Source organism: Heterocephalus glaber, unplaced genomic scaffold, assembly GCF_053883595.1.
Source record: "Heterocephalus glaber isolate CG9 unplaced genomic scaffold, H.glaber_assembly_v1.0 deba00001555, whole genome shotgun sequence".
In the NCBI taxonomy this organism is placed as follows: domain Eukaryota; kingdom Metazoa; phylum Chordata; class Mammalia; order Rodentia; family Bathyergidae; genus Heterocephalus; species Heterocephalus glaber.
This window is the reverse complement of record NW_028258346.1, coordinates 2,433,791-2,461,743: the sequence shown is the minus strand read 5'-3', so window position 1 is coordinate 2,461,743 and position 27,953 is coordinate 2,433,791. Positions and strand designations below refer to the sequence as shown.

The 27,953-nt window shown below is 41.5% G+C and overlaps 2 protein-coding genes and 1 pseudogene across 2 annotated transcripts in view; all 3 read right to left on the bottom strand.

The window, feature by feature from the left end:
• Plekhf2 (pleckstrin homology and FYVE domain containing 2) overlaps nt 1-22,359 on the bottom strand; it is a 55,297-nt gene extending 32,938 nt beyond the window's left edge. The window contains exon 1 of the mRNA XM_087190636.1: nt 22,227-22,359. The gene's annotated coding sequence lies outside the window, so the exon portion shown is untranslated. The remainder of the gene's footprint in view (nt 1-22,226) is intronic.
• LOC106009846 (SH2B adapter protein 1 pseudogene) lies at nt 1,265-2,645 on the bottom strand (annotated as a pseudogene).
• LOC101704815 (putative RNA-binding protein 15B) lies at nt 19,719-22,361 on the bottom strand. Its single transcript, XM_087190629.1, has 2 exons — nt 22,227-22,361; nt 19,719-21,942 (listed from the first exon to the last, which is right to left on the bottom strand). Exons 1-2 carry the CDS (start codon nt 22,274-22,276, stop codon nt 19,719-19,721), a joined length of 2,274 nt encoding a protein of 757 aa, XP_087046755.1. The 5' UTR covers nt 22,277-22,361.
• Between the last annotated feature and the right edge of the window lie 5,592 nt (nt 22,362-27,953).

Sequence of the window (27,953 nt, the reverse complement as noted above, 5' to 3'; positions counted from 1 at the left end):
GTAACTGTGGTTCTCTGCCCAAAGCTAGTGGCAAGATCTCTCTTATTACTCCATCTGTACCATGAAGATAAAAATAGGAACTACTTGATAAACTGCTGAGTGGAGGAAATGAGATAAAATGGGTAAAGTCTTTGGTAGAGTGCCTAAAATATAGAAGAACTTGAAAATATTAGTAAAATTTGAGTTTAAATCAATTCAATTCTATAAACCTGAAAGGCAAAGATGATCTTGTTGCCAGATGGTGTGGGACCAGCAGTTCTTTCCAAACTCTTGTTATCCCAAGATAGCAAGAAAGTCAAAGAATTGGACCAGATAATCAATGAACATGAAAGTTTAACATTTATTAAAGATTAAAGAGAAGGAAAGAAGTAGAATTGGAAAATAAGTAAAAAGAAGAAAGAAAATACCTCCCTCGTGCAGAGCAGGCTACTTGAAGAGTAAGAAGACAGTGATAATGAGGCAAATGGTGACTGTCTTCTGTATCCTTCTTCTGACGTCAGATCCACACCACTGGAAGCTGTTATGTGCCATGATTGGATAGCTCTCTCTGACTGACAGGTCACACTCTATTCTCCAGCCTCCTCTCCATGACTGACAGGCTACTTCCTATTGTCCAGCCTTTTTTCTGTGCCTTAATCTCCTGCCTCATTCCCCTGAGAGACATAAATCCCCATAATTCTTTATGGCTTGTTGAAGGGTTGAGGTCTTCATGTAACTACTACTTGCTGAAAGGAGCTGTAGGTCCTACTTACTAGGGATTGTGTGCTCCCTAAACACATTAGGATGATGTGGCTTACTGATTAGTCTGAGGGAAACCTATCAGAAGACAATGAGAAAGGAGTTAGTGTTGATGTATGACAACAGAAGAAAGCTGTTAGGAGCCTTTGGAGGCAAAGACAGATGTTGGATCAGCTACCAATGCATATTTATGGTGACTCTACTTATCTGTACTTGAAGCCAAACTGAGGTCTTGCTTTTTAAAGAGGAGCCTCAGATCTTTCGGAAATTCACAGGAGCAGAGTCTTAGCCCTGTAAAAATTTGAATAATCATTTCCCTTGTAGGTTTTTTTTTAAATAGCTTGCCACTGTGTTCCTTGAAAAAAAACCAGAATAGTTCCTCAGGAACTGAGAATAAGGCTAGGGTCTTAAGAGGTTGTAAGACTTCCCTACTTGTCTCCCAATCAGCCTTCTCTTACAGACAATGACAGCGACCTGCCAGAGAAGATAGATTGCCTCTAGGAGTTGAGTTAGAAAGCCCCCTGCCCTTTCTTAGATTGTTGCATGGATATGAGGGTGGAGGAACATCAGTCTCCCTTGCACACCTCTGCATGGTTCTCAGCCTGCTCCTGGTCCTGCTGCTGTTAGTAGGGTACATAGTTGACAAGAATCCCAGAGGGTTGGGATACGCTGAGAAATACTTGAGCATATTGAAAATAGACTGGAAACACAGGTCATGGACCTGGCACTGACCCTTCCTGTTCAGTGACAAACACAGGTGCTTGGCTTGCCCTGGAAGTTGAAAGTGAGGACAAACTTACCCCACCTTCATCTCGGATGAACCAGGAAGACATCATGGGAGCTGGTGCCTCCTTCTAGCACCCACTGGGCAGCCTTGAATCATGAGAGCATCCCATGGAACCAAGGTTATCCTGAGAGGGGCTGGTCCCCCTCAACTCCCTCCAAGTCCTGGAACATGAATAGTTCCATGGTTGCTTCTGGAGTGTTCAAGAAGGGAAGGGGGTTTAGAGGGGATAAACTGTCCCTGCTGGAGGCCCCCTTCAATTGGAATGTGGGTGGGTAACTCTGAGGGAAGCAGTTCCATTGAGTCAAAATGGGAGGCATCAGTGGAGGCAGAACTGAGAGAGATAGATACAGAAGGCTTGTTTGAGAGGGCACCATTTCCCCTCTTACAAGATAGAAGGAGATCTGAGAACAGGCTCATCAATGATATCATTTCCTTTTTCCACAAGGGCCACTCTCAAATACCCTAGCTTCTGAGATTTTCCAGAGATAAAGAGACACAAAAGCCTGAACATAAAGGATTTCACTCCACCTTCCATGTTTTTTGCAGAAATGATCTAACTACAAAATAGTATCATAATTTAAACCACCATTTTGTACCTACCTCTCACCATTCCCTAGTTTGTACTGGACTCATGCCATATTTCAATAGAAGATAAGTTGTTTCTGTTTTTAGATCAGCAGGGTCAAATCTTTCCCACTGTTGAAAGATATAGCCTAATGGTGAGGTCACTGGGATCTGTGGGGTGCTTTTCAGTATATTTCCCATGGCACATCTTTCCTGGAGGGTTGGTTTTCTTGAGACAGTGTCTCTCTCTGTAATTCAGTCTGGCCTTGAACTCATGGCAATACTCCTGCCTCACTCTCCCGAGTGCTGGGATTACAGGTGTGCACCACCACACCAAAGTACCATGGCACATCTTGAGGCCTATGGAGAGAGAAAACTAGGTCTGGGGGTCCTTCAGAGGGCATCCTCTGCAGAGGGAGTAGATCCATTGAGTTCACAAGGCATCCCTTGTGATACTCAAGTACTTATTAAGCAGACTTCTCTGCTCAAAATTCTGATGGCACTATTGGTGCCTTCCCAGATGAGTAGACCCCTCTGGGCTTGCTTAGCCTTAGGACTCTCCATATCATGGACCAATAACTTCTCAGGGATAAGGGCAGAATCCCCTGGGGCTCCCTTAGCCACTTGAGAAGCTACACTCATAAGAGATCAGGTAAAGCCTTCTCCAGGCTCCCTTGGCTGTCTGAGAAACATTATCTCTTACATTCATCCATCAATACTTTGGTTAAGACAGCAGAGATTATCTGAATTTTTGAGAGGATCTAACCCAAATCCTATATGTTCTCTGAAAGTGAAGGCTTTAGCTGTTAACCACAAGAGTAGGAAAGCTAAAAGGCCACATGATCTATTCAGAAGTACAAATTATGTCTATTCATAAGACTACAAAAGTTAACATTAGAATTGTTGGTGCTTACAAAATACTAACTTTTTAGGTAGGGAGGCAGTTTTTATATATAACACTAGTTTGCCCAGTTTCTGGTGTCTTTTTAGATCAAGGATTCTCATAACATACTATTCTGCCATTGCTATTCACAGACCACTGCAGATGTTACAGGCTCTCTGGGAGCCTCCCGTCACCCCTCAGAGATGTTAGTCCTACTGTGAGAAGAGTGTACCTCTGTCTCTGTTGCAAGTGTAAATCCTGTGTACCAAGACTACAGACATCCAAAAAGCTTAGACTAATATGCATAGGAGTGTCTAAAACAAAGTTTAACATCTCTAAAAGAGTAACACATTTTTCAGAAACAAATACATCATCCTTGCTGCAGTCCCACCAGTATGTTCAAAACAATCTAGCCAGAAAGAAACACTGGACAGATGGGAACAAAATAAGTATCAAAGAACACAGATGAACTCTTCAAAATGCAGTCACTCCCTCTGCTGGCCAAAGAGAATAAGAGTGGCAAAAAGCTACAGAGCTATCTTGTCCCAGCCCAGCACCAAACCTCAGGAACCCAAGCCACGGGAAGGAGCAGGGAAAAGAGAAGAACAGGAGCACTAGTGCATAGAGAGCAGACAGGAAGCACCAAGCACAGGAGGAGTGGAGAGGGATCCATACAGGGCCCATGGAGTGAGTGAGGATAGGCACTCTGGAGCGCAGACCATGGACCGCAGCAGTGATGGTGCAGAGTGAGAGACAGGCTAGGGAGACACTGCTTCCCCAGCCCTCTCCCTCAGTTTCCCACCACCCACTTTCAGCCATGGAACAATGAGTGCAGTTTCTTTGGCCTGCCCCCTCTGGGAGAGAATGGCATGGAACATCGCCTCTCCAAGGGACATGGGCCAGGCAGGAAGCAGCCTCAGTGCCCTGGCTCACTCCCCCAGGGAGAAAATCACCTTCCCCCCCAAGAATTGGTCTCTGGCTAGCTCCCCAAATAAGGGAAACTTGGCCAGCCCACACTAACAGTGCCCTAAGGCCTGAGCTGCATGGGTCTCCTATTGCAGTATCCCTCCCATCCATCAATCGTCCCAATTTGCCAAACATAGGGCACTTTGAATTGTAGAGTGGGCATGCTTAGGGACAGCTTTTGGAGTCCTGGATCCCCAGGGCTGGACTGGCTCCCCATGCTCTGAGTCAGCTCCACCGGGGGGGACAGCAGGCTAGGTACTCAGTGGCTACAGACTTCTGGCCTCCCCATGTATCTCCACCACACATGTCACAGTTACTGGTGGCTCCATAGGTGAGGCCAAACCCCAAAGGGGGTGGGCTGCAGGTTCCTTTTCTCCCTGGTCAGCACACAGAGGATTCAGGAATCTGGTACTGCACTCAGACAGGGACTCGCACTACTCAGAGACTCTCAGTCCCCAGCCCAGCATGGGGCATAGATAGAGGCACTCTCTCAGCTTGGCTCTGCATCAGGGTCCCAGATGAGGGACCATACAGACTCTCCACCCAATCGGGTCTTGCCTCCTGGTTCCATTTGTTACCTCCTGGCTCCTGGCTCTGCTGGTTAGTTCCTGGTTGGCTTGCCAAAACTGTTTCCAGACAGTGTGGGGACCAGCAGTCCTTTCCTGGCTCTTGCTGTCCCATTCAAAGAATAGGACAGGAAAATCAATGAACATGAAAGTGTAACATTTATTGAAGATTAAAGAAGAAAAGAAGTAGAAATGAAAAGAAGAAAAAAATATGTCCTGCATGCAGAGCAATTTACTTGAAGAGTAAGAAGACAGTGGCAACAAGGCCAGTGGCTGCTGTCTTTTATATCCTTTTGATGTCAGAGCTTGGCTGTTAGAAGCTCTTCTGTGCCATAATTTGACAGCTCTCTATAACTGGCAGGTCATGCCCTATCATCCAGCCTCCTTTCTGTGCCCTAATTTCCAGCCTCAATCTTGATACTATTCTTGAATCAAATGGGTAAGTTTTTCAAGGATGCCTATTTTGGAAAAGAGACAAGTTTGGTTAAATGTTAGCTGAGCTCACTCTGTTTTCCTAGTGTGGGAATTCATTGCTATGAATTTCCCTCATAGAACTGCTTTAGTTGTGTCCCATACATTCCTGTATGTTGTACTGGCATTATCATTTACTTGTAGAAACTGTCTAATTTCTTCTCTAATTTCCTCTGTGACCCATTGGTTGTTCAGGAGAGTGTTATTCAATTTCCACGTGTTCGTGGGGATTTTGTGGTTTCTTATGCTACCAATCTCCAATTTTATTGCATTATGGTCTGATAATGTACAGGGGGTAACATCAATTCTTTTACATTTACTTAAACATGTCCTATGAGCTAGCATGTGGTCTATTTGGAGAATGACCCATTTGCAGCCAAAAAGAATGTGTATTCTGATTTTGTGGGGTGGAACACTCTGTAGACGTATATTAAGTTCATTTATTCAAAAGCTTGGTTCAACTCTAGTATTTCCTTGTGGATTTTTTGTCTAGATGATCTGTCTATTTGTGACAGTGGAGTATTGAGGTCCCCCACTACAATTGAATTAGTGCTTATTTGGTTTATCATGTCCCTTAATATTTGTTTTGTATAGTTGGGGGCATTAGTATTTGGTGCATATATAGTTATGATTATTATCTCTTCCTCTTGGACTGTTCCCTTTACAAGGATGTAGTGACCTTCTTTGTCTCTCTTAATTAGTTTTGATTTGAAATTTACTTTGTCTGCAAATAAGATAGCTACCTCTGATTTTTTCCAGGTTCCTGTTGCATGGAGAACTGTTTTCCATCCTTTTACTTTCAGTCTATAAGTTTCTTTTGAACTAGGTGCATTTCTTGTTTACAGCATATTGTTGGATTTTGCTTCTTAATCCATTCTGCCAGTCTGTTTCTTTTGATTGATGAATTGAGGCCATTAACATTGATGGTTATAACTGATATGTATTAACTTAAAATTGTCATGTTATTTTCCTGTTGTTGCCTCTTTTTTATTTTCCCCCCTCTCCCTTTAATTTCTTGCCTTGCCTGATGAAATAATTTGGATTTGCTCCATTGGGCCTCACGGAGTTGTGACCTTCATTGTCTTTTTCTAGGTTTGTTTTTTTTTAAATTGTTTGGAGGGGCAGTTTGGTATCCACGAAGTTTCTCAGGTGTTCTTTATCATGGAAATATCTTATTTCCCCATCAATTTTGAAAGATAGTTTTACAGGATACATCAGTCTAGGTTGGAGGTTGTTTTCTTTTAGGGCTTGAAATACCTCATTCCAGGCTGTCCTTGAGTGAGGGTTTGTGTTGATGGGCTCTCCTTTGCATGTGATTTATTTCTTTTCTCTAATTGCTTGTAGTATTTTGTTTTTCTGTTGGGTTTCCAGGATCTTGACTATTATATCTAGGTATAGATTTTTTTTTTTTATCATGGATAGTTGGAGTCCCATACGCCTCGTTTATCTGTATGTCAAATTCTTTTGCTCTGTTTGGGAAGTTTTCTGAAATTAATTCTGTGAACAGTTTTTTATGTCATTTGTACTTTCTCCTGCTTTTTCGTGGACTCCTATCAGTCTTATAGTATTCTTCTTTGCATCATCTAGGAGCTGTTGGATTGATTTCTCATGGTCCCTTACTATTTTTAAGAGATCTCTCTTTTCATGGTCACTGACTGCCATCCTGTCTTCTTTATCTAATATTCTGTCTTCAGATTGGCTCAGTCTGCTGTGTATACTTTCAGTAGAGTTTTTAATCTCCTGGATATCTGTTTGAATCTGTTTCATGGATTCTATTTCTTTCCTATGTTAGGTATTTATGGTTTCCATTTCTTTCCTATGCTGGGCATTTAGGCTTCCATCACGGTTCTGAGCTAATCTATTTTTTTTATGTGTTTCTATTCTAGAATCTCTAATCATGTCTTTCATTCTGCTCACCATCTCTGTAGTTATCTGGGAATTTATTTCTGTTTTGAATTTTTCTAGAGCCTCATTCATCTGTTTTGCTACTTCCTGTGCTATCAGTTCAGGGTGTCAGGGTGGTTGATTATCAGACTTTTCCACCTCATTTCCCCCAGAATTTGCCTTTGGTGAGCTGGAAGACTGGATTTGTGCCTTGCTTAAATGTCTTCTCATTTCTATTTTTGTGATTGGTACTGTCCTTGGTTAAATTCCTGGGTTGATACTTCAATGTTGCTTATTGTAAGTAACTTTGTTGCTTGTATTTAGAATCCTTATGGAATGATTGCTTCTCAGAGGTGCCTTCCAGATATACCTGGTCTTTAGGTTTTGAGTCTCTGACTCTGGGGCAATCTCATTTTCATTATACCAGGAAGGATAACTGATTAGATCAATCACAACACTTTAGCCCAACTGATACAATCAGCACAAAAATAGTATCAAGAAGAGCTTAGAAAATGACAATTTGTTGTAGTTATTAATCTATGACCTTTAACCATGTGAATTAAATTAAAATCGAGGATTACCCAAAATATGTTTGTTTTTTGTTTTTTGTTCTTTGGGGTTTTTTGGGGGGGGTTGTTGGTTTGTTTTTTGTTGTTTTGGGGTTTTTTTGGTGCCGGGGATCAAACTTGGGTCCTTGCACTTGCACAGCAGGCAGCAAAACCACTGAGCTAAATCCCCGGCCCCACCAAAATATGTTTATAGTGAATAAACTCTTCAATATAACAACTTTACCCTTCAGGATGGGGACTTAGAAGGAGTAAGGCCCTCTTTCTGTTGTTCATTTCTGATCTATCTTCTGGTGCTCAGGACAATGGCATACAAGGTAAACACTCAAAAATCAGTAGCCTTCTTGTACACAAATAACAGAGTCACTGAGAGAGAAATTAGGGAAACAATCCCTTTCACAATAGCATCCAAAAAACTGAAATATCTAGGAATCAATCTAACAAAGAAAGCAAAAGACCTCTACATGGAGAACTACAACACTCTGGGAAAAAGAGATTGAAGGGGCCAGGAATTAGGTTAGTGGTTCTGGCACCTGCCTTGCAAGCACAATGTCCTGAGTTCAATCCCCGGTACCAAAAAAAAAAGAGAGATTGAAGAGGATATAAGAAAATGGAAAGACATACATTGTTCCTGGGTAGGAAGAACCAATATAGTGAAAATGGCCATATTTCCAAAACTGCTATACAGATTCAATGTAATCCTGATTGAAATCCCAACAATATAATTCACAGAACTAGAGAAAACAATACAAAAATTCATTTGGAACCAGAAGAGACCTAGAATAGCAAAAGCAATTCTAGGCAACAGAGACATGGCTGGGGGTATCACAATCCCCAACTTGAAACTATACTACAAAACCACTGTGATAAAAACAGCATGATACTGGCAAAGAAACAGACTTGAGGATCAGTGGAATAGATTAGAAGATGTAGAAACAACTCCAGACATACTCAGCTACCTCATCTTTGACACAGGACCCTACCATCCTCACTGGAGGAAAGATGGCCTTTTTAATAAATGTTATTGGAAAAAGTGGATTTAAACTTGCCAAAGATTAAAACTAGACCCCTATCTTTCACCATACACCAAACTAAAATCCAAGTGGATTAAAGATCTAAATATTAAGACAGCAACACTAAACTTGCTGGAAGATAATTTAGGTAGAACTCTTGAAGACATTGGCATAGGAAAACACTTTATGAACAAATCCTAAGTAGCATGGAACTACCACAAAGAATCAACAACTGAGATCTCATCTTTTTAAAAAGCTTCTGCACTCCAAGAGAAACCACCAACAAAGCTAAGAGACAGGCTACAATGTAGGGAAAAAATTTTACCAGCTGTTCCTCAGAGAAAGGTCTACTATCTAGAATACATAAAGAACTCGAAAAAATCAGACCCCCCCCCCAAATATAAAGACCCAATTCTAAAACGGGCATCTTAAATAAACAGATATTTCTCAGACAAAAAAAGTAAAAGCAGCTAATAAATATAATGAAAAAATGTTCAACATCACTGGTCATTCAAGAGATGGAAATGAAAACAACGCTGAGATTCCCCCTCACCCCAGAAAGAATGGCTGCTACCAAGAAATCAACCAATAACAAATGCTGGCAGGGTGTGGAGAGAAAGGAACCCTTCTCCATTGTTGGTGGGAGTGCAGACTGGTGCAAACACTGTGGAAATCAGTATGGAGATACCTCAAAGAACTAGGGCTAGAGGTCCCATTTGACCCAGCTATTCCTCTGCTGGGGATCTTCCCCAAACAATTAAAACAATCATACCACAGTGATATATGTGCACCCATGTTTTAGCGGCACAGTTTGTAATAGCTAAAGCTTGCAAACAGCCCAAGTGCCCATCAACTGGAAACTGGATAAAGAAGATGTGGTGTTTTTATAAAATGGAGTACTACTCAGCCATAAAGAATGAGAAACTAGAGACATTTATAGCTAAATGGATGCATATTGAGGCCATATTCTTAAGTGAAATAAATAGGACACACATGTGTAAATACCAAATAGTTTATCTACTGTGAGAAACTGAAAGTATAAATAAGGATTAAAATGATTAAAATTAATAATTGATAATTTGAAATAGGAAAAGGTCCAAAGGTGTATGGGTGGTGGGAAGGGAAGGGGAAAGGGAAGAATGGAAAGGAAAAATTATGAGAAAAGAAAAAAAATGGTAATGAAATCTATGTAAATAGGTAAGGGTGGAGGGGGTGAAGGGTGCACAGGCAATGGGGAAAAAAATTAAGAACTAAGATACATCATGTACAGGTACAAGCACCCCATGATAAATGTAAACGTATTGTATACCTAAAATGTACCAATAAAAGAATTTTTTAAAAAAAGAAAAGAAAAGAAATCAACCAATAACAGATGCTGGCAGGAGTGTGGGGAGAAAGGAACCCTTCTTCATTGTTGGTAGGAGTGCAGACTGGTGCAACCACTGTGGAAATCAGTATGGAGATGCCTCAAACAACTAGGATTAGAAGTCCCATTGACTCAGCTATTCTTCTGCTGGGTATCTTCCCAAAAAAATAAAAGAATCATACCACAGTGATATAGTCTCATCCATGTTTAAGTGGCATAGTTTGTAATAGCTAAAATTTGAAAACAACCCAATTGCCCATCAACTGGAGACTGCATAAAGAAGATGTAGTTTTTTTATAAAATGGAGCACTACTTGGCCATAAAGAATGACAAACTAGAGACATTTATAGCTAAGTGGATGCACATTGAGGCCATACTCTTCAGTGAAATAAATAATATGTGTAAATACCAAATAGTTTCCCTGGTGTGAAAAACTAAATATGTAAATAAGGATCAAAATGTATAATTGATATTGTGTAATAGGAAGAAAAGGGGCAAAGGGGAAAGGGAAGAGGGAGGGGTAGGGGAAAGAAAAGAAGGGAAAAGAAAAAATATGAGAAAAGGAAAAAATGGAAACAAAGTCTTCATAATTAGGGAAGGGTAGAGGGGGTGAATGGAGAGCAGGGGAATGGGGAAAAAATAAGAACCAAGATATATCACGTAAAGGTACAAGATCCCAATGATGAATGTAATTGTATTGTATACCTAAAATATACCAATAAACTTAATGGATGGGCTGGGGATTTAGCTCAGTGGTTCTGCCACCTGCTTCACAAGTGCAAGGACCTGAATTCGATCCCCAGTACAAAAAAAAAAAAAACTCAATGGAAAAAAAAAATAAAGATAAGCTACTGCATTTAAAAAAAAGTATTAGCTGAAACAAGAACATTCAAGGGGTGATAGATTTTAATCACTCCTTGATTTCTTTGTCCCCTCTACCTATCCCAGTCTTGGGATCATCACACCAAAATAGCACTGCCATCCACAAACCTCATCCTTTTACTGTCCTTTCATTCTCTTTCCCATTTTCTTTCATCCAATGTCTTTGTTTTCAAAATATAGTAGGATCCACTCTCAAAATCCTTTATCTGATCTGGCCTCCTGTCCTCTCATGCACTCCTCACAGAGACCACATAGGATTATGTCCCTACTTCCCAGAAACTCCCCATATATAATTGTACAGGTTGTTTACTTCCTGGACACTATGAGGTAAATAGGCCTCCTCTATCTCATACTTCTCCATGATGAGCTGATCTGTCACAGGTTCAAATCAACAGTGGCTATACTTCCAAAACTGATATACAAATTTAATGCAATCCTAGTCAAAATATCAATAGTATTTCTACAGAGCTAGAGAAAAACAATCCTAAAATTCATATGGAACCAGAAGACACCCAGAATAGCAAAAGCAATCCTGGGTAACAAAAGCAAAGCAGGAGGCATCACAATTCTAGATTTGAAGTTATACTACAAAGCTACTGTGATTAAAGCAGCATGGTATTGGTATCAAAACAGGTGTGTGGATCAAGGAGACAGAATATAGGAAGCAGAAACAACCCCAGGCACATTAAGCTATTCACTATTTGATAAAGGGGAAAAGACATACACTGAAGGAAAGATAACCTCTTTATTAAATGATGCTGGGAAAAATTGAATATTCATATGCAGAAGATCCTGTCTAGATCCATATATCTCACTATGTACTAAACTAAAATCAAAGTAGATCAAAGATCTACATGTTAAAACAGAAATGCTTAATCTGCTAGGAGATAAAATAAGTAAAACTCTTGAAGACATAAGCATAGGAAAGGACTTTCTGAACAGAACCCCAATGGCACAAGAAATAACACCAAGAATCAACAAATGAGATAATATCAAATTAAAGCTTCTGCACAGCAAAGGAAATAACCAACAGAGTGAAGAGACAACTTACAGAATGGGGAAAAAAAAATTTGCCAGCTATTCCTTGCAGAGAGAACTAACACCTAGAATATATAAGGCCCAATCAAAAAACAAGCAACTGAAATCAATAGACATTTTTTAGAAGAAGTACAAATGGCCAAAAACACATGAAAAATTGTTCAACATCACTGACCATTAGAAAAATGCAAATTAAAACTATATTAAGATACCATCTTACCCCATAAAGAATAGACATCATCAAAATATCAAACAATAACAAATGCTGATGTAGAGAAAAAGGAACTCTTTTACTTTGTTGGTGTGAATGTAAACTTGTACAATCCCTATAGAAATCAATGTTGGAGATAGATACCTCAAAAAATTAAAAATAGAAATTCCATTTGACCCAGATATTCTTCTAGATATCTTCCCAAAAGAGTTAAAGTCATCATATTACAGGGATACACGCATACTCATGTTTGTAGCAGCAGAACTTATAATAGCTAGATCTTGGAAACAGCATATATATCCATCAACAGATGAATAAAGAAATGTGGTATTTATATACAATGGAGTGTTACTCTGTCATAAAGAAAGATAAACACAGCCTCTCATATATGAGAAAAATATATATAATAGAGAGAGAGCAAAATAGAAGATAAATAGGAAATAGAAAGAAGTTCAAATAATTCCTCAAATTATCTATTTTGTTGTTTAAAACATATTTTAAGACAAATGCTAATTTGTTTAATTTATACTACTAGTTTCTTTTGTTAATTGAAAAGAAAGCTTTGTCCTTTGTTTCTTCTTTGTAAGACAGAATCTTTTTTTGTCTATGACTTGTAGTCTGGGTAACATTTTGGCCATTCTTTTAAGATCACGTGGGCTGGGGATTTAGCTTAGTGGTTTCGCAGCCTGCTGAGCAAGCGCAAGGACCCTAGTTTGATCCCCGGTACCAAAAAAAGATTGTGATACACAATGTATTAACCATTGTTTTTTTCTAATTACTTTGTTATGAAACTTTGTTTTATTTTGTATAGAAGAAGAGTGTTTTTTATATTTTCTGTATTAATATCTACTTGTATTACATTAAAATAAAAATGTTTTTTAAAATTCCAAGTATACTATAAAAAAATTATACAGGTTGTAGAAGAACAACCCTATGGGAGGGTGGGTTTCACATTAGAGGCACTGCAAATTGTATAGGTATTACAAATATTTTCTGCCAGATTTCAGTGAAGTGCCTTGTTCCAACAAGTTTATTATAACAATCTTCCAACAAGATGAAAACATCTTGAGGAAGTGGTAGCTTTTCTAAAATGCCCAAATGTGACATATTGTGTAAGAACATTTCTCTTTTACTGAGAAGAAAATACCAACTCACACCAGGTTCTATAAAGTCCTGTACAGTTCAGCCCTTGATATCCTCTCCATGTAAGCTCCATTAAATTTCGGTCACACTGACCTTCTCTCATTTCCTGTTATTCTTAGTGACAGGCTTCTGTTTAGTTCCCTCGTGGTCCTTATAGCTCTCTCTGGAAGCTCCAGAGAGCAGCAACTTCATTGCCAGCTTGTCAGTAGTCTGCTGAGCCTTAATGCCACCCCCTTGTACATTCTGCTCTACACAGTGGATAGGGAGAAAGCCTAAAATCTTATTTTCCACAGAACTTTTCCTGAATGGTTCCAGGTTAAATTCTACCAGTGGAGACACATATGAGATTTGGAAGGCAGAAGACAAGAAGAAACCACTATTCTCCAGTCACCACAGTCTGAATATTTGTGTCATTCTAAAATTCATGTGTTAAACTCTAATGCCTTGTGTGTTAATATTAAGAAGTGGAGCACCTGGAACTGTAGCTCAGTAGTAGAGGTTCTTCCTTCAATTCCTAGCACTGAAAAAAAAAAACAAACCACAATACAAAGCAAAAACCAAAAAAATGATGCCTTTGGGATATAATTAATAATGAAGGGATACTTCATGAATGGGATTAGTACCTTTATAAAAGAGGCCTCCCAGAGAGGCCAGTGAAGAGACCAGAAATCATCATCTATGAGAAACAGGCCCTCAGCAGACAACAAATCTGCTAGCACCTTGATCCTGGACTAATCAGCCTTCACAACTAACAGCAATACATTTCTATCACTTATAAATGACCCAGCCTAACATATTTTGTTGCAGCAGCCCGAACGGACTAAGACATCAATATAACTTTCATCAAGCAGCTCATATTTCCCTAGACTTCTGTGAAAATATCAAGAAATAAAGATGAATTTTTAAAGGGAGTGGGTTATATTATAAAAGAAGACACACTAAAAATGTTCCATATTAAAAGAGGCAAAAGACATATGACAACTTAAATGCAATACCTGGTCCTAGACCAGATCATGTGCTAGAAGGGGACAGTGCCATAAAGGACATTATTGACTCAATTGACAAAATTGGAGTATGAGTGGAAAATTAGATGAAGGTATTGTATCAAAGTTAAATTTACTGGTCTGCTTATACGAGAAAATATTCCTATTCTTTGGATATACACACTGAAGTACTGAAGGTTAAAGGCCCTTAACATATGTTATTCACCCTCAAATGATTCAGAAGAAAATTCATTATATATACAATCTGTTATATATAAAGGGGAGAAACCACATATACAAAAGGTAAAGCAAAATGTTAGTGGGTCTGGGTAAAGTGTAAATGGATGTTCTTTATTCTGTTTCTATTCTTGCAGTCTATCTATAAGTTTAAAATTACTTCATCAAAAAGCAAAGGTGTTGAGGTATAGCTCAGTGGTAGACCACATACCTAGCATGAGGCCCTGGGTTTAATCCTTAACAGCAACAACAACAACAAAAATACTGAATAATGCAAGACAAATTAGGGAAATTGTCTTAAATATCCAATCTCAAAATAGGCCCAGACTGAGAGCTACATGATTTTAAAACAATATATTTTATGGTTCTTTTTAATTCCCTAGCCAACAGAAAGATAACATGCTCCCTGTCTGTGATAAAGTAACCCACCATACATGAGGTATTTAAATATGAAATATTTGTGGCTTTGTCGGGCACTGTGACCTACAAAGCAGTTTGGCAAAATCACTTTTGCTGTGGATCATGGGCTGAATGAAGTAAGAACAGATATTATATTCCTTATAAAAATTTACCATGTAGAGCTGGGAATTTAGCTCAGTGGTGCCGCCACCTGCTTCACAAGTGCAAGGTCCCAAGTTCAATTCCCAGTACCAAAAAAAAAATTTACCACTTAAAGAGAATGAGCCAAATTATAACAAGGGCTGGTGTACAGCTCCGTAGTAGAATGTGTACTTGGCATATACAAGACCCTGGATTAAATTCCTGGTCCCTATCCCCAATTCATAATATATTATAGGGCCAGGGATTTAGCTCAGTGGTTCCAGCACCTGCCTCGCAAGTGCAAGGTCCTGAGTTCGATCCCCAGTACCAAAATACTACTAACATTAATATATTATAATCACATTCCCAAATTCTAGCATTCCACACTGTTTTGCTTTGAAGCCCGAAGGGGTCTGACATAGAAAAATAGTTCTATGATGTCTCATCAGAGGCCTTTATAGTCAGCTCTTAGAAAATCCATTTAAGGAAGTTCCCAAATGACAGAAAGTTCTCATAAAAATATTGTAAGGTAGTAAAAAGATCAGTAGTTATCAGGTGTTAGCAGGATGGTAGAGATGAATAGTTAGAGGGAGCACAGGTGTTTTATGTCTGTGATAACACGGTACCATACTATAATGGTAAACACACACCTGTTATAATTTTGCCAAATCCATAGAACACATGACATCCAGGGACTCTCACGTGAATGATGGCCTTGGGGTGAGACTGACATGTAAGCGTAGCTTCCTGTGTCCTTACAGACTTACCACTCAGGTGCAGGATGTTGATGGTCAGGAAGGTTTGGAGAGGTGGGAAAATGTGTGGATGGGAATGCTCTGCCCTGTCACTCAATGTTGCTGTGAACCTAAAACTGCTCTTGAAAAATGAAATCTATTCAACAAGAAAAAAGGCAAAAGATATTGCATGTGTGTCTTGGAGAAGTTGGAATTTAAGCTTAGGGAGTTATTTCAGAAGCTTTTTGGCAGGCATTTCAATGCATTTCTTGAAAGAGTTGTTGTAAATCATATTTCTCAGACTACTGCTCTTTTTACCATCTGTCAAACTGGCTCACCTTAGAATCAAAATATGACATTTAGGCCGGGGATTTAGCTCAGTGGTTTCACTGCCTGCTGTGCAAGCACAAGGACCCAAGTTCAATCCCCGGTACCAAAAAAAAAAAAAAAAAAAAAAAAAAAAATGACATTTAAATTTAAAGAGAGACACTTAATTCATATTTTTAATTCAATTTTCTTGGCAGAAATTTGATTTTAATCTTGGGAGTTTTAACATTTGAACGTAGTATACATCAAGAGTCCTGTGAATTTTTCCCAATGATGGGTATAAGTTGATCAGGGATTTATTTGGCTTACTAACTTTATATATTTCTAACAAGGATATCATTGATTTATCTTATTAGAAACTAAAGAATTAAGTTTATGCTTACCTTGTTTTATCAGAAATACAAGGCTCAACATTCTACACTAAAATAAATTATAGGTAGGTTAGTGAATGACATGTAAATTCTGTAACCTTTAATACAAAGAAGACATATCAAAGATGTCTATTAGCCAGGCATGGTGCATATGGCTGATTCCAGCACTCTAGGGGCCTGAGGCAGGAGGTTCACAAGTTCAAGCTCAGCCTGGGCAGTTTCGCGACACAGTGAGATCTTGTTTAAAAAATTAGGGCCAGGGATATAGCTCAGTGGCACCGTGCCTGCTTGGCAAGCACAAGGTCCTGAGTTCGATTCCTGGTACTGGAAAAAAAAAAAAAGAAAGTAGGAAGGCCCAGAGTTCAGTGTGGATTTTTTTTATCTTTGATAGGATTATGTATAATTTTCCCCCTCTTTTTCTTCTCTGTATTTACCTATCTTTTATAATAATTGTGAATTGTTCTTTTTAAAAAAAAAAAACACAAGGCACAACCAACCATGAGTAAGTTTTGCCGTGAAGTATAAATCCTATCCAAATACTCATACACAAAAAGGCACAATGTCTGCTTTCTTCTGTAGCAAATTCCTAAATTATTTGCACATTACTTTCTTTGTCAGTAGAGGCAAATTACATAATAAATACTTCATTTGTGAACATTAACTTCTATAAATGACAGAACATTAACCTTAACAAGCAGTTATTGAACATGCTTGCTTTTTACAAAACTAGCTCAAAAGAAGTGTACAATCTGCAAAGTTAGAACACTATATCAAGTTTTTAAAACTTGGTGCCAAATTAAATAAAATTCAACAGAAATTTTGAATCTAAATATTGCCAAGAGAATCTATTTTAAATGCAATATATTTTTTCTAGTATACTTGCATAAACATATCATTCATACTCCTATGAAAAGAGAAAAATTTAAGTATGATTTCACTTAAAATTTATTTTCAAATAAAAGCAAAAACATTTTGGAGTCAGGTAGACACGGCCTCAAATTCTAATTCTGCGCTTATTATTTGGTATAACTCTTTATAAGGGGTCAATGTTCATAAATAAAGTATTTCTGGGCTGGGGATTTAGCTCAGTGGCACTGTGCCTGCCTCACAAGCACAAGGTCCAGAGTTCAATGCCCAGTACCAAAAAAAAAGGAAAAGATTTCCTTTGTGCAACATTCCTACCCAACTCTCAGCAAAAGACTTTTGATGAGATTAACACTCTCTATACTTCAAGGATAAACTGGTTGATGCCCAGCAGGGGCTCCCATACTCCTGGATACAATCATCAGTCCCATCAGAACTAAGCCCAGAAACACATTTGACAACCAAAGGAAGATATGTTCTCCCTCCTGCTAACATAAACAAGGAATCATATAACTCCAGGACTGTTGCATCTACCTTGGGACCAGGAGAGAAGTCTGCTCTATAATGCAGCTCCTACAGTGGATGCCAGAACAGAGAGAAGAAAAGACAAAAGACCCTTGATGCCATCAAGCCTTATCCAAAGCCTGAACTGCCTCAGAACTTCTTAGGTGACAGGATGAATCCCTTTTATTGTTTAAGTCAGTATGAATTGGGTTTTCTATTGATTTTTCACCAAAACATTCATAATTAATGTTGCTAACACTATGATCAGTCACACTTGTGTTACTTTCAGTTCTTTCAAACACATGCACTTTGATTTCAAAATACAGTTAAATGAAGCCCAAAGTGCATTGAGCATAGTCATCAGAAACAGCATGATCCAGGGCCAGGGATTTAGCTCAGTGGCATCATGCCTGCCTTGCAAGTTTAAGGTTCTAAGTTCAATCCCCAGTACAGAAAGAAAGAAAGAAAGAAAGAAAGAAAGAAAGAAAGAAAGAAAGAAAGAAAGAAAGAGCATGATCCATATCCTTACTAGAATGACCGAAGAACAAAATCACCATCTGCAGCTTCTAGGAAAATCTTCAAAAACTGAGAATATTCCAGATTTCCAGCCATTGAAGAGTGCCATTCCTCAGGCATTGACTTGTAGACATCTGTCATTTCGGAGCATGTGCCTGGACAAATGGGTGGCTGTCCCACTCTGAGATCCAAGCTGGTCTCAGAACTATGTGCTGAGCAGTCAGGTTAGGCACAGCTGAGGAGCAGTTGTGGGGCAGTGTGAAGACAGTTCCCAGGGGCCTGACGCCTGGTGTATGTGAAGCATGTGGATGGAAAAGCCCCGGCTGAATCAAAGTTAGTGTCTATCCTCCTAATGTGGTTGTATGGATGAGGAAGTGTGTGTTCCTCTGAATGTGTGCAACACTGTTCCAACCAGGGTGGCTGAGTCAACTGGAGAGTTTGTTTCAATGACATCAGAAAGAGCAGACTGGAGAAACAGTTTTCAATCAGAGGAGCAAGACTCTTTCTCTCCCTCGCCAATTACAATTCTCACATCACTACATTTGAACAGCTAGAGAGGCCCTAAAGAAATGGCATGATAATGTTTAAAAGTTGCCAAGGAAGCTTGGCATGGTGGTGCACACCTGTAATCCCAGCTACTCAGGAGGTTAAAACAAGAGGATTGAGAGTTTGAGGTCAGCTTGGGCAACCTAGTGAAGCCCTGTCTCAAAATAAAAAATAAAAAAGGGTGAGGATGTGGTGCAGTGCCAAGGCCGTGGGTTTAACCCCCAGTATCACCAAAATAACAATTACAATAATGATTAAAATTTGCCAAGGTACATCTTCCGGAAATCATGTTGCAAATAAAACATGTGGCTCACAGTCTTCTCAGCAATATAAATCTACTTTGTCTTAAGTCACCATAATTTTCCCCTCTGTCTTTCTAAATAAAGCCCTGCAGCTCTCTGCCTTATTAGAAATCTATCCTGGGCCAGGGATTTAGCTCAGTGGTGCCGACACCTGCCTCACAAGCACACGGTCCTGAGTGCAATCCCCAGTACCGAAAAAAGAAAAAAAGAAATTGATCCTCTGACAAAGGTTTTACTGACAACTTTCCATACAGTTAGAAAAAAAAAAAAAGAATACAGCACACAGTATCTCATATATTCATTAGAAGTCAACATACTGCGAGTTCTAAAAACTATTCCCCCAAAATCTAACAACTTGGTTTTAGTGGTGGACAGAACTTTGATCCCCACCAAATGAACCAAATTAATGCAGCAGAGAATTCAAACCAAGGGAGCAGGTAGAGAAGAAAGCAGATTACTTTTTCTTTTTTAAAATAATGTTTATTAGTATGTTTGAAGTACAAAATGACTGCATTCATTGTGGGGAACTGGTACAGGTACATAATACATTTAGAGTCTTTCTTCCTCTTCTCCACCTCCCTTCCTTTTTCTTTTTTTCTTTTTCTTTTTTTTTTTTTTTGCTAGCATCAGATTCATTTATCTTATAATTCCTTATAAAGTTAACTGTCATACATACAGATTAACAACCAGACTAACAGGCCAAAAGGAATCCAATTTTAAAGTAACTGCTTTTGTGATGCAGATGTGGTGCTGGAAAAGGCAGCTTTGGGCCGGGCTGTGCCTGTCACTATCACTATCAGCATGTGCTCCTCTTCCGGCTCGCCCAGCGTCCTCGGCACCGGCACCGACTGGAGGTACTGCTGCGAGAAGTGGCAGGGCGGGAAGGCGTAGAGCATGCCCTGGTAGTCTCTGCCCTTGGCCCCACCCACAGGCAGGCTGATCACCCCTGCAGCCTGCTTCCCTTTCAGGTAAGAGGCCAGGTTCCTGAGCAGCCGCCTCTGTAGGCCAGGCTCCACGGGGGGCATCCCCTCGGCGCCAGCCCCACTGGGGGCCGCCTGGGTGGCCAGAAGCACGGCATAGCCATTGGAGCTCCCCTGCCTGAGGCGTCTTGTGACCTCGTCAAACTTAGGCTGGTCCAGTCGAAGGCGCTGGGTAATCTTCAGCTGTGTTAGCTTGCTCCCGGAAGTCTGGTCTCGGAGGAGACCATTGATGACTCCCTGGTCCCCCTCTAGGATATACATAGATGTTGGGAAGCAGCTGCTTTTCAACACTAGAAGCCCATTCCAACCCAGCTGCAGTGTCTGAGCGTACTCTGAAAGAGTCTTCAGCTTTTTGGTCTCATGTTTCGGTTCTTCAAGAGGCTTGGGCTCGGCCTCAGTGATCCAATAATTGCCCTCTCTCTCTCTTGTCTTCTTCCCATAGGAAGAGTCTGGAGCTCCGCGGTGGAAGTGGTGGCCCCACTCCTCAGCCCCATGTCTGCTGTTGCTGAGGGAGCTGCTGCCTGATTCCTTGGTCCCAGCATCAAAGTGGTTCACCTCGCAGTCATACTGCTGCCTACCACCCTTGGCCCAGCTCCGCTCCTCATAAGCGCAGTGGGCTGTCCTCCCACGGTTGTCCTCCCCGCTGTCTTCCCAGGGCTTGGGGAGGCCTCTGTCTCTGTGCCCTCTCCAGCGCTCACCACTGCGACTGCGCACTGAGCGGCTAAACCCCTCCAGGCTGTTTCTGGCATCAGCGCTCTTCCTGGGGCCGGTCCAGTCCCCTTCCAAAAAGGTCCGGTCTCGGTCTAAGCACAGGTATGGGGGGGTCTTATCTCGCACCCGCAGGTCGGCATCCAGGGTTGGGTGCCGGGTATATCCATCTTCGAGAAGCTCTCGGTGCACAGGGAGGGGTGAGGGCAGGTACTGCGGGGGATACCGCGTCTCCTCTGCTCTGGCGAAACCCACACGAAGCCTGCGGTGTGGACCACCCACAGGAAAGCCCCTCATTTCAGCACAGGCGACCTCAGCTGCGTCCAGGGTTTCGAACTGGATGTAGGCAAAGTCATCTCCCTTAATGTGATCGATGGTCCGAATGATTCCAAAGCGATCAAACTCCCGGGCCAGAGCTGCCAGTGAGGGGTTGGGTCCCAGGCCACCCACCCAGAGGCGAGCGGTGGGGTTGGCCTTGCCGTAACCCACCTTAATGGGACTTCTGCCAAGGACGCGGCCTGACATGGCCACCTTAGCCCTGTGGGCCGCGGCCCGGTCCTGGAACCTCAGCAAGGCACAGGCCGCACCCTGCCCTCGGGCCGGCCTTTTGATGTCCACCTCCTCTATGAAGCCGTGCTTCCCGTGCTTCCCGAAGGCCCGGCGCAGCTCCAGCTCCGACACCGTGTGGTCCAGGTTTCCGATGAACAGGTTTCTGGTGGCCCACTGGTCGCCCTCGGCCATCAGGTCCCCCTCGCACTCCGCCGGGCGGCCACAGGGGCGTCCGCAGTCGTAGTCCAGGGCAGCGTGGCGGGCGCGGGACTCCTGCAGAGCCGGGCGGCAGCTGGGGATCCCCAGGGCAGCGGCGGGGAGTCCAGTGGGTTGGCGGGGCGGGTGGCCCCGGGGCGGCGCGGAGGCGCCGGCGGGCGCTGCTGCTGCTCCCGCCGCTCCCGCCACGGGCTCCCCCTTGAGCCGGCGTTCCGCAGCAGCAGCAGCAGCGGCGGGCGGGTCAGGGCGGCCTCGCCCAAGTAGGCAGAGGACGCGCGCCCCAGCTAGGCGAGGCCAGTGGCAACAGACGCAGGCTGATCTTCCAAAGCGCTTGAACCGATAGGAGAGCCGGTCCTCACGGGCGGTGCGGGGCTCAGGCTGCTGAGGAGCAGCGTCCACTCCGGCAGGGTGCAGATCTGGGCCTGCAGGTTCGGCTTCAGGCAGCAGGGCCTGCAGGAACAGTGAGGCCAGCCAGTGGAGACAGCGTCTGTGGGAGCGATGCGCCTGTCTTTCTCATTTGTCCCTGGGCTGGCTGTAGGGGGAGGGTAACAGCCAGCACGCCCCTCCCCCTCCCTCACCTTTGCTCCACCTTGCACCCCAATGGACTGGGGCACTTTGCTTCCGTGTCCTCCCTGGAAGTCAAATACCACTGTCCACTCCAATGTGAGCGCAGTATAGGCCCCCTCCACTACTCCAGCCACTGTTGAGAACAGGTTACCTGGGAGTGGTTAAAATCAGGAAGGAGGGAATCTAGGCCCCTTATTTGCATACCCAGAGTCCTTAGCAAGCCTTCCTGAAGATTCTCCGGTTTCAGGGATCATCCTCACTGAAACAGGTCTGCAAGATGTTACAGAAGTGGCGCCTCAAGCCCTTCTTGAGTTTTAGTCCGGGAGGCCTTCTTCCCGTGTATTAGTTCAGCACAAGTCCTGTTAGAATAAAGATTTGCTTTAGTGTTTCTGTAAACCTGCTCATGATTTATTTCTTGGGTTATGTGGGCTCCAAAAAATGTTCTAAACAGAGCTGTTAATACTGAAGAGATTCAGAGACCAGCAGTATTCTGGCCATGTCAACTGTTGGTGTCCAGTGTGGCCTGGTGACATCAGAACTACTAAAAGAGTTGCACTTGGCCGATTCGTGATTTCCACCTGAATTGAGTAAAAGAACCCTAAGCTGATTGGCAGCACCAGGCTGAATCTATTAAGCATAAAAGAGTTTTTAAAGACTTGGAAATTTGATAAGATAGGCACACACTTTGAGAGGCCCTTCATACACAAGGCTCTCTCCATATACACTTCTGCTTACTGGAGATCTCAGAAGAGCCCTTAATTTGTCATTTCAGATCTAACCTAAAGCACAGTATTTAGGTTACCTTTAAAATCTCCATAAAATAGTCAAGAAAATCACATCTGATTTTTGTTGTTGCTGCTGCTGCTATTTGGATATTACAGGGAAAAAAATAGGCGAAGAAAAGATCATAATTATCATCTGTATACATTGAGTGAAAGAATGAGATTATAGAAGTGATAGAAAATATATATAAAAAGTTGGCAAGATGACTCAGAAACAGTCACTGAAATAGCTCAGCTTTTGTATATGGTGTGGCAGAACTGCCAACAACTAATGTAATAGAATAATTAATCACTTGGGACTACAGTTATTTAAATGTTCCTGTTGGCAGATATGGCTACTTCCACATTGAGGGTGGTGGTAAATTTCAGGGTCGCAGCTGCTCTTGTTATCTTGTGGTCCCCTCAGTTTCTCCTCCTCCTATCTGTCTGCCCGAGCACCGCTGGGGCCACACCTCTGGCTGGTCTGAAGAGACCTCCCCACTTCTTTCTTCTCCTGGGCAAGCCAGCTGCTTAAGGCTGTTCCCTCTTGAAAGCTACCACGTCCCATCTTATTTTTGACTTTGCTTCTACTCTCTAAACTGGAGGTGCAAGTTTGCCTGCCTAACCCTGTCTTTAACCCCATCTTTTATGCCCCCCCAACCTAAGTTTTGATGTTCTCTTCTTGGCAGGTCACCTCAGGGAAGCAGGTAAGGAAAGAACAACCAATGTGGGGAGGCCTCAGGGCTCAAGAAATCTTACCAAGTTCACACTCCTGGGCCCTGGCTGAAATTCCTAGCTCCCCAGAAAACTGTAGAATCTGTACTTGATTGTATTAAGAGCTTAGAGCTCATTTCTCCTCCGAGTATGTGCAGGAAAAACAGCTTCACATTCCTGCCCTCCTTCCTACTGAGGCGTCCTTCCCAGCCCTTAGGTCTGCAGTTCTAATGGGAATCAAGGATGAAGTTACTAGGGTCCCCTGTGGCATCATTTTCTGAAGTAACTAGTTTCCATTTCTGAGGGCCTCCAGACTAGATGCATCCTTTTTCTAAGTATGCCTTACTCCAGATACCCTGTAGAGAAATGGTTTTCTCCAGACATTTTTTCACATACACCACCGCAGAGCATAGCCTCCAGAATCAGACCATTTGTCACTTGCTTAATACCTGAGTGACCTCAAGGACAATACTGAATCTCTAGGCCTCAGTTTCCTCACCCATAGGGTTGTGGTGAAGTTTCAAAGAAATGGTCCACTTAGCATGGATCCTGGGACACAGTAAGAATTGACACCAGCAGTTTTGTCAATATCTGGTTGTCACAGTCCAGCTGCTAAAGGGCAATACCTGGCCTGGGAGGGGGCTCCTGGACTTGGCTGCATCTCTGCAGCTGTGGTCCATTTGGATTTTCTATCACTATGCCAACTCAGTTGTTAAACATTTTCAATCTTAGGGTTGTTTGTACTGTGTGTGCTAAAACCAAAGCATACAAAGAAATGTGTACAGGTGGGTCATTAAAGCACTGGAGCAAACAGAAAAGATCACCACCAGCTAAAATGTCAGAAGGATAGGACGGGAAAGAATGGCAAGGTGACTTTTGTCTGCAGTAGGATCAGAATGATTTATGGCATAATAGAGGAGTCTACGGAAGATTACTGTACTGACTTCCTGTAGCTGCCTGGACAGATTACCACAGACTGAGGTATCCAAAATCAGCAGACCTTACTCTCTCCCTGTTTTGGAGGCCAGAATCTGTGCCACCTCTGAAGGATTTAGGAAAGAATCCTTCCTTTACCTCTTCCAGTGTGTGGTGGCTCGATGGAGTTCCTTGGTTTGTGGCAGCACAATCCCAGTCTCCACCTTCAGCTTTACATCTATCTCACCCCACCTCTTGTCTCTCTGTACCTCCATTCTCTCTCTTTTCCTTTCTCTTATAAAGATACCCATCACTGGATCTGGTGATACGATCACTCAAAATCCAGTGATCTTATCTTGAGATCTTTAACATCATTATATCTGTAAATAACTTTTTTTCCAAATAAGGACACATTCATAGGTTCTGAAGATTGTGATTTGAACATTTGTTTTCTTTCTTTTCTAGTTTTTTGAGACAGGGTCTCACTATGTAGCTTAGGCTTTGAGGTCAAGGTTATCCTCCTGCCTTAGTTTCCCTAGTGCTAAGATTACAGGTGTGTGCCACAATACCAAGCTGAGATTTGAATATATCTTTCTGGCAGCCACTATTAAATCCACTATAGGTATATACAAAATCAGAGGCCTATGAGCAGAGGCATATGAATATTATGGTTCATAATGTGATTACATTGTACTCAATGATTTTCAGGAAACTATTATTCTGTGACAGTCAGTTGTATAATATGGACCTTATTGTTAACCAGACATACTCCTCTACACTTCTCTCTTGCTCTAGATCTAGAGCAGAATCATCTATTTATTTGTCTTTTAGCTTCTAGAAGCCACTGGCATTCCTTAGTTCATAGCCCCGTATCACTTCCAGCTCCCACTCTATCCTTACATCTCCGTTCTCTGACTCTGGCCTTACTTCCTCCCTCCTACAAGGACAGTTGTGATTACTTTGGACCATCCAGATAATCCAAGATAATTTCCCTGTCTCAAAATCCTGAACTTAATCCCATCTGCAAAACCACCTTTCCATGTCATACACAGTCAGGTTCCAGAGATTAGGATATGGTCATCCTTGGAGGACTGTTATTCCTTGGACTATTTTGAGGAAGCCAGGTTTTATTCTAAGAGCAGTAGGAATTAATGGAAAGTTTGAAGCAAGGAGTGAAATCAGCAGAATCCAGATGATCCAAGCAGGAACTGTTAGGCAGAGAGTCTGATATTAGCAGATCTGGATACAGACGGGCTACATGAGAAGCAGAAGACCTGATATTTTTTTTCCTTTTTTTCTTCATTTTCTTAATCATTAGCTATAGATAAAATGCAAAGAACCCTATGGTTTCAAACCTTGGCCCAAGAGTAAGTAACCTCCTCTGACAGTGCTGATAAGGTCCAGGGTCTGTACAAAGTCCAGACCATGGTGAGGATTAGGGTAAATCTCAAGGTCTCAAAACCAACTAAATGGAAACATTCCACCTAGGGAGTAAACAGGAACTTCTTCCAGCAGAAGTTAGTCATAAAAGCCCGTTTTCCTTGTAAGAGATCAATGACCTTGAAAGAAAGGAAATGATAGTCCTAGAAAGACCCAGTCAATCATACAAATGTGACCTATGCAACTGCCATTTTGGCACTTGCCTACTGTCGTTCTCGAAGGTGTATTCTATCTATCACTCTGAAAATCTATCATTTTGCAATAAACTCTACCTATACTCGGTATGATGCCCTATGGGTCTGGTCTAAAATCTTTCATCAAAGAAACAGAGAACAAACACCTGCACTGGAAGAAAAACACCCTCTTTAATAAATGGTGCTGGGAAAACTGGCTTTCCACATGCCAAAGACTAAAACTAGACCCATATCCCTCACCGTGCGCTAAACTAACATCAAAATGAATCAAAGATCTAACTACAAAAACAGGAACACTAAATCTGCTGGAAGATAGAATAGGTAGAAATCTTGAAGACATTGGTATAGACAAAGACTTTATGAACAAAACCCCAATCACACAGGAAATATCACAAAGAATCAACAACTGGTATCTAGTCTTATTAAAAAGCTTTTGCACAGCAAGAGAAACCACCAACAGAGTGAAGAGACAACCCACAGAGAGGGTAAAAATTTTTGCCAGCTATTTCTCAAAGGACTAATATCTAGAATATATAAAGAAATAAAAAAAAATCAGACCCCCCCAAATTTAAAGACTCAATCCAAAAATGAGGATCTGAAATGAACAGACATTTCTCACATGAGGAAGTAGAAATGGCAAATAAATATATGAAAAAATGTTCAACATCACAGGTCATTTGAGAGATGCAAATTAAAACAGCACTGAGATTCCATCTCACTCCAGAAAGAATGGCTGCTATCATGAAATCAACCAATAACAAATGCTGGCGGGAGTGTGGAGAAAAAGGAACCCTTCTCTACTGTTGGTGGGAGTGCAGACTGGTGCAACCACTGTGGAAATCATTGTGGAGAGTCCTCAAAAAACTCAAACTAAAAAAAAAATTTTTTAAACTCAAACTAGAGGTTCCATTTGACCCAGCTATTCCCCTTCTTGGTATCTTCTCAAAGAATTAAAAGCACCATACCACAGCTATATATGCACACCCATGTTTATAGTGACACAGTTTGTAATAGCTAAATCTTGGAAACATCCCAAATGCCCATCAACCAATGAATGGACAATGAAGATGTGTTTTGTTTTTCTACACTGGAGTACTATTCTGCCATAAGAAGGTTAAACTTAAAAAAAACAAACAAAAAAAAAGAAGGATAAACTTGAGGCATTTATTTCTAGGTAAATGGATGCACTTGAGTCTATACTCTTAAAGTGAAATTAATTGAACACAAATATTCAAATATTGCATGTCTTCTCTGAGAAACCAAAAGGGTAAATAAGGACCAAAATGTATAATAGATACTGTGAAATAGGAAGAAAATGTTCAAATGGGAACGGGAACTAGGTAGAGAGGAGAGAGAGAAAGGAGGGAAGGAAGGAAGGGAGGGAGGGAGGGAGGGAAAAGTAAAAGAGAACAGAAGGTAAAATTAGAAACAAAGCTTTTGTAAATAGGAGGGAAGAGGGGTTAAAGGGAGGTGGGAAAGGGGAAAAAAAGAAGAATCAAGATATATCATGTACAGGTGCACACTCCCTACGATGAATGTGATCATTATTTATATCTAAAATGTACTAATAAAATTAACTTTAAAAAAAGAGACCCAGAGAACCAAGGAGTGAACATCACAGGTTCCTCGGGTGTTGGGAACTGGCTTCCTGATGACAGGAATCATACTTGACAGCAGAGACAAAAGACTCAGCCACATTCGAAAGTTAACATAGAAGCACCCTGTACAGTATTTTTATACTTATAAACTGTATGGCAGTGGTGGTGAACCTATGGCACGCATGCCAGAGCAATGTTTGTTAACACTGAAAGCTGTAAAGGTTCGCCATCATTGCTACATAGTAATGTGTAGTATAACTCATAAATAATATGCTTTTCCTATCTTGTATTCTGGCTTGGTCTTTCTCA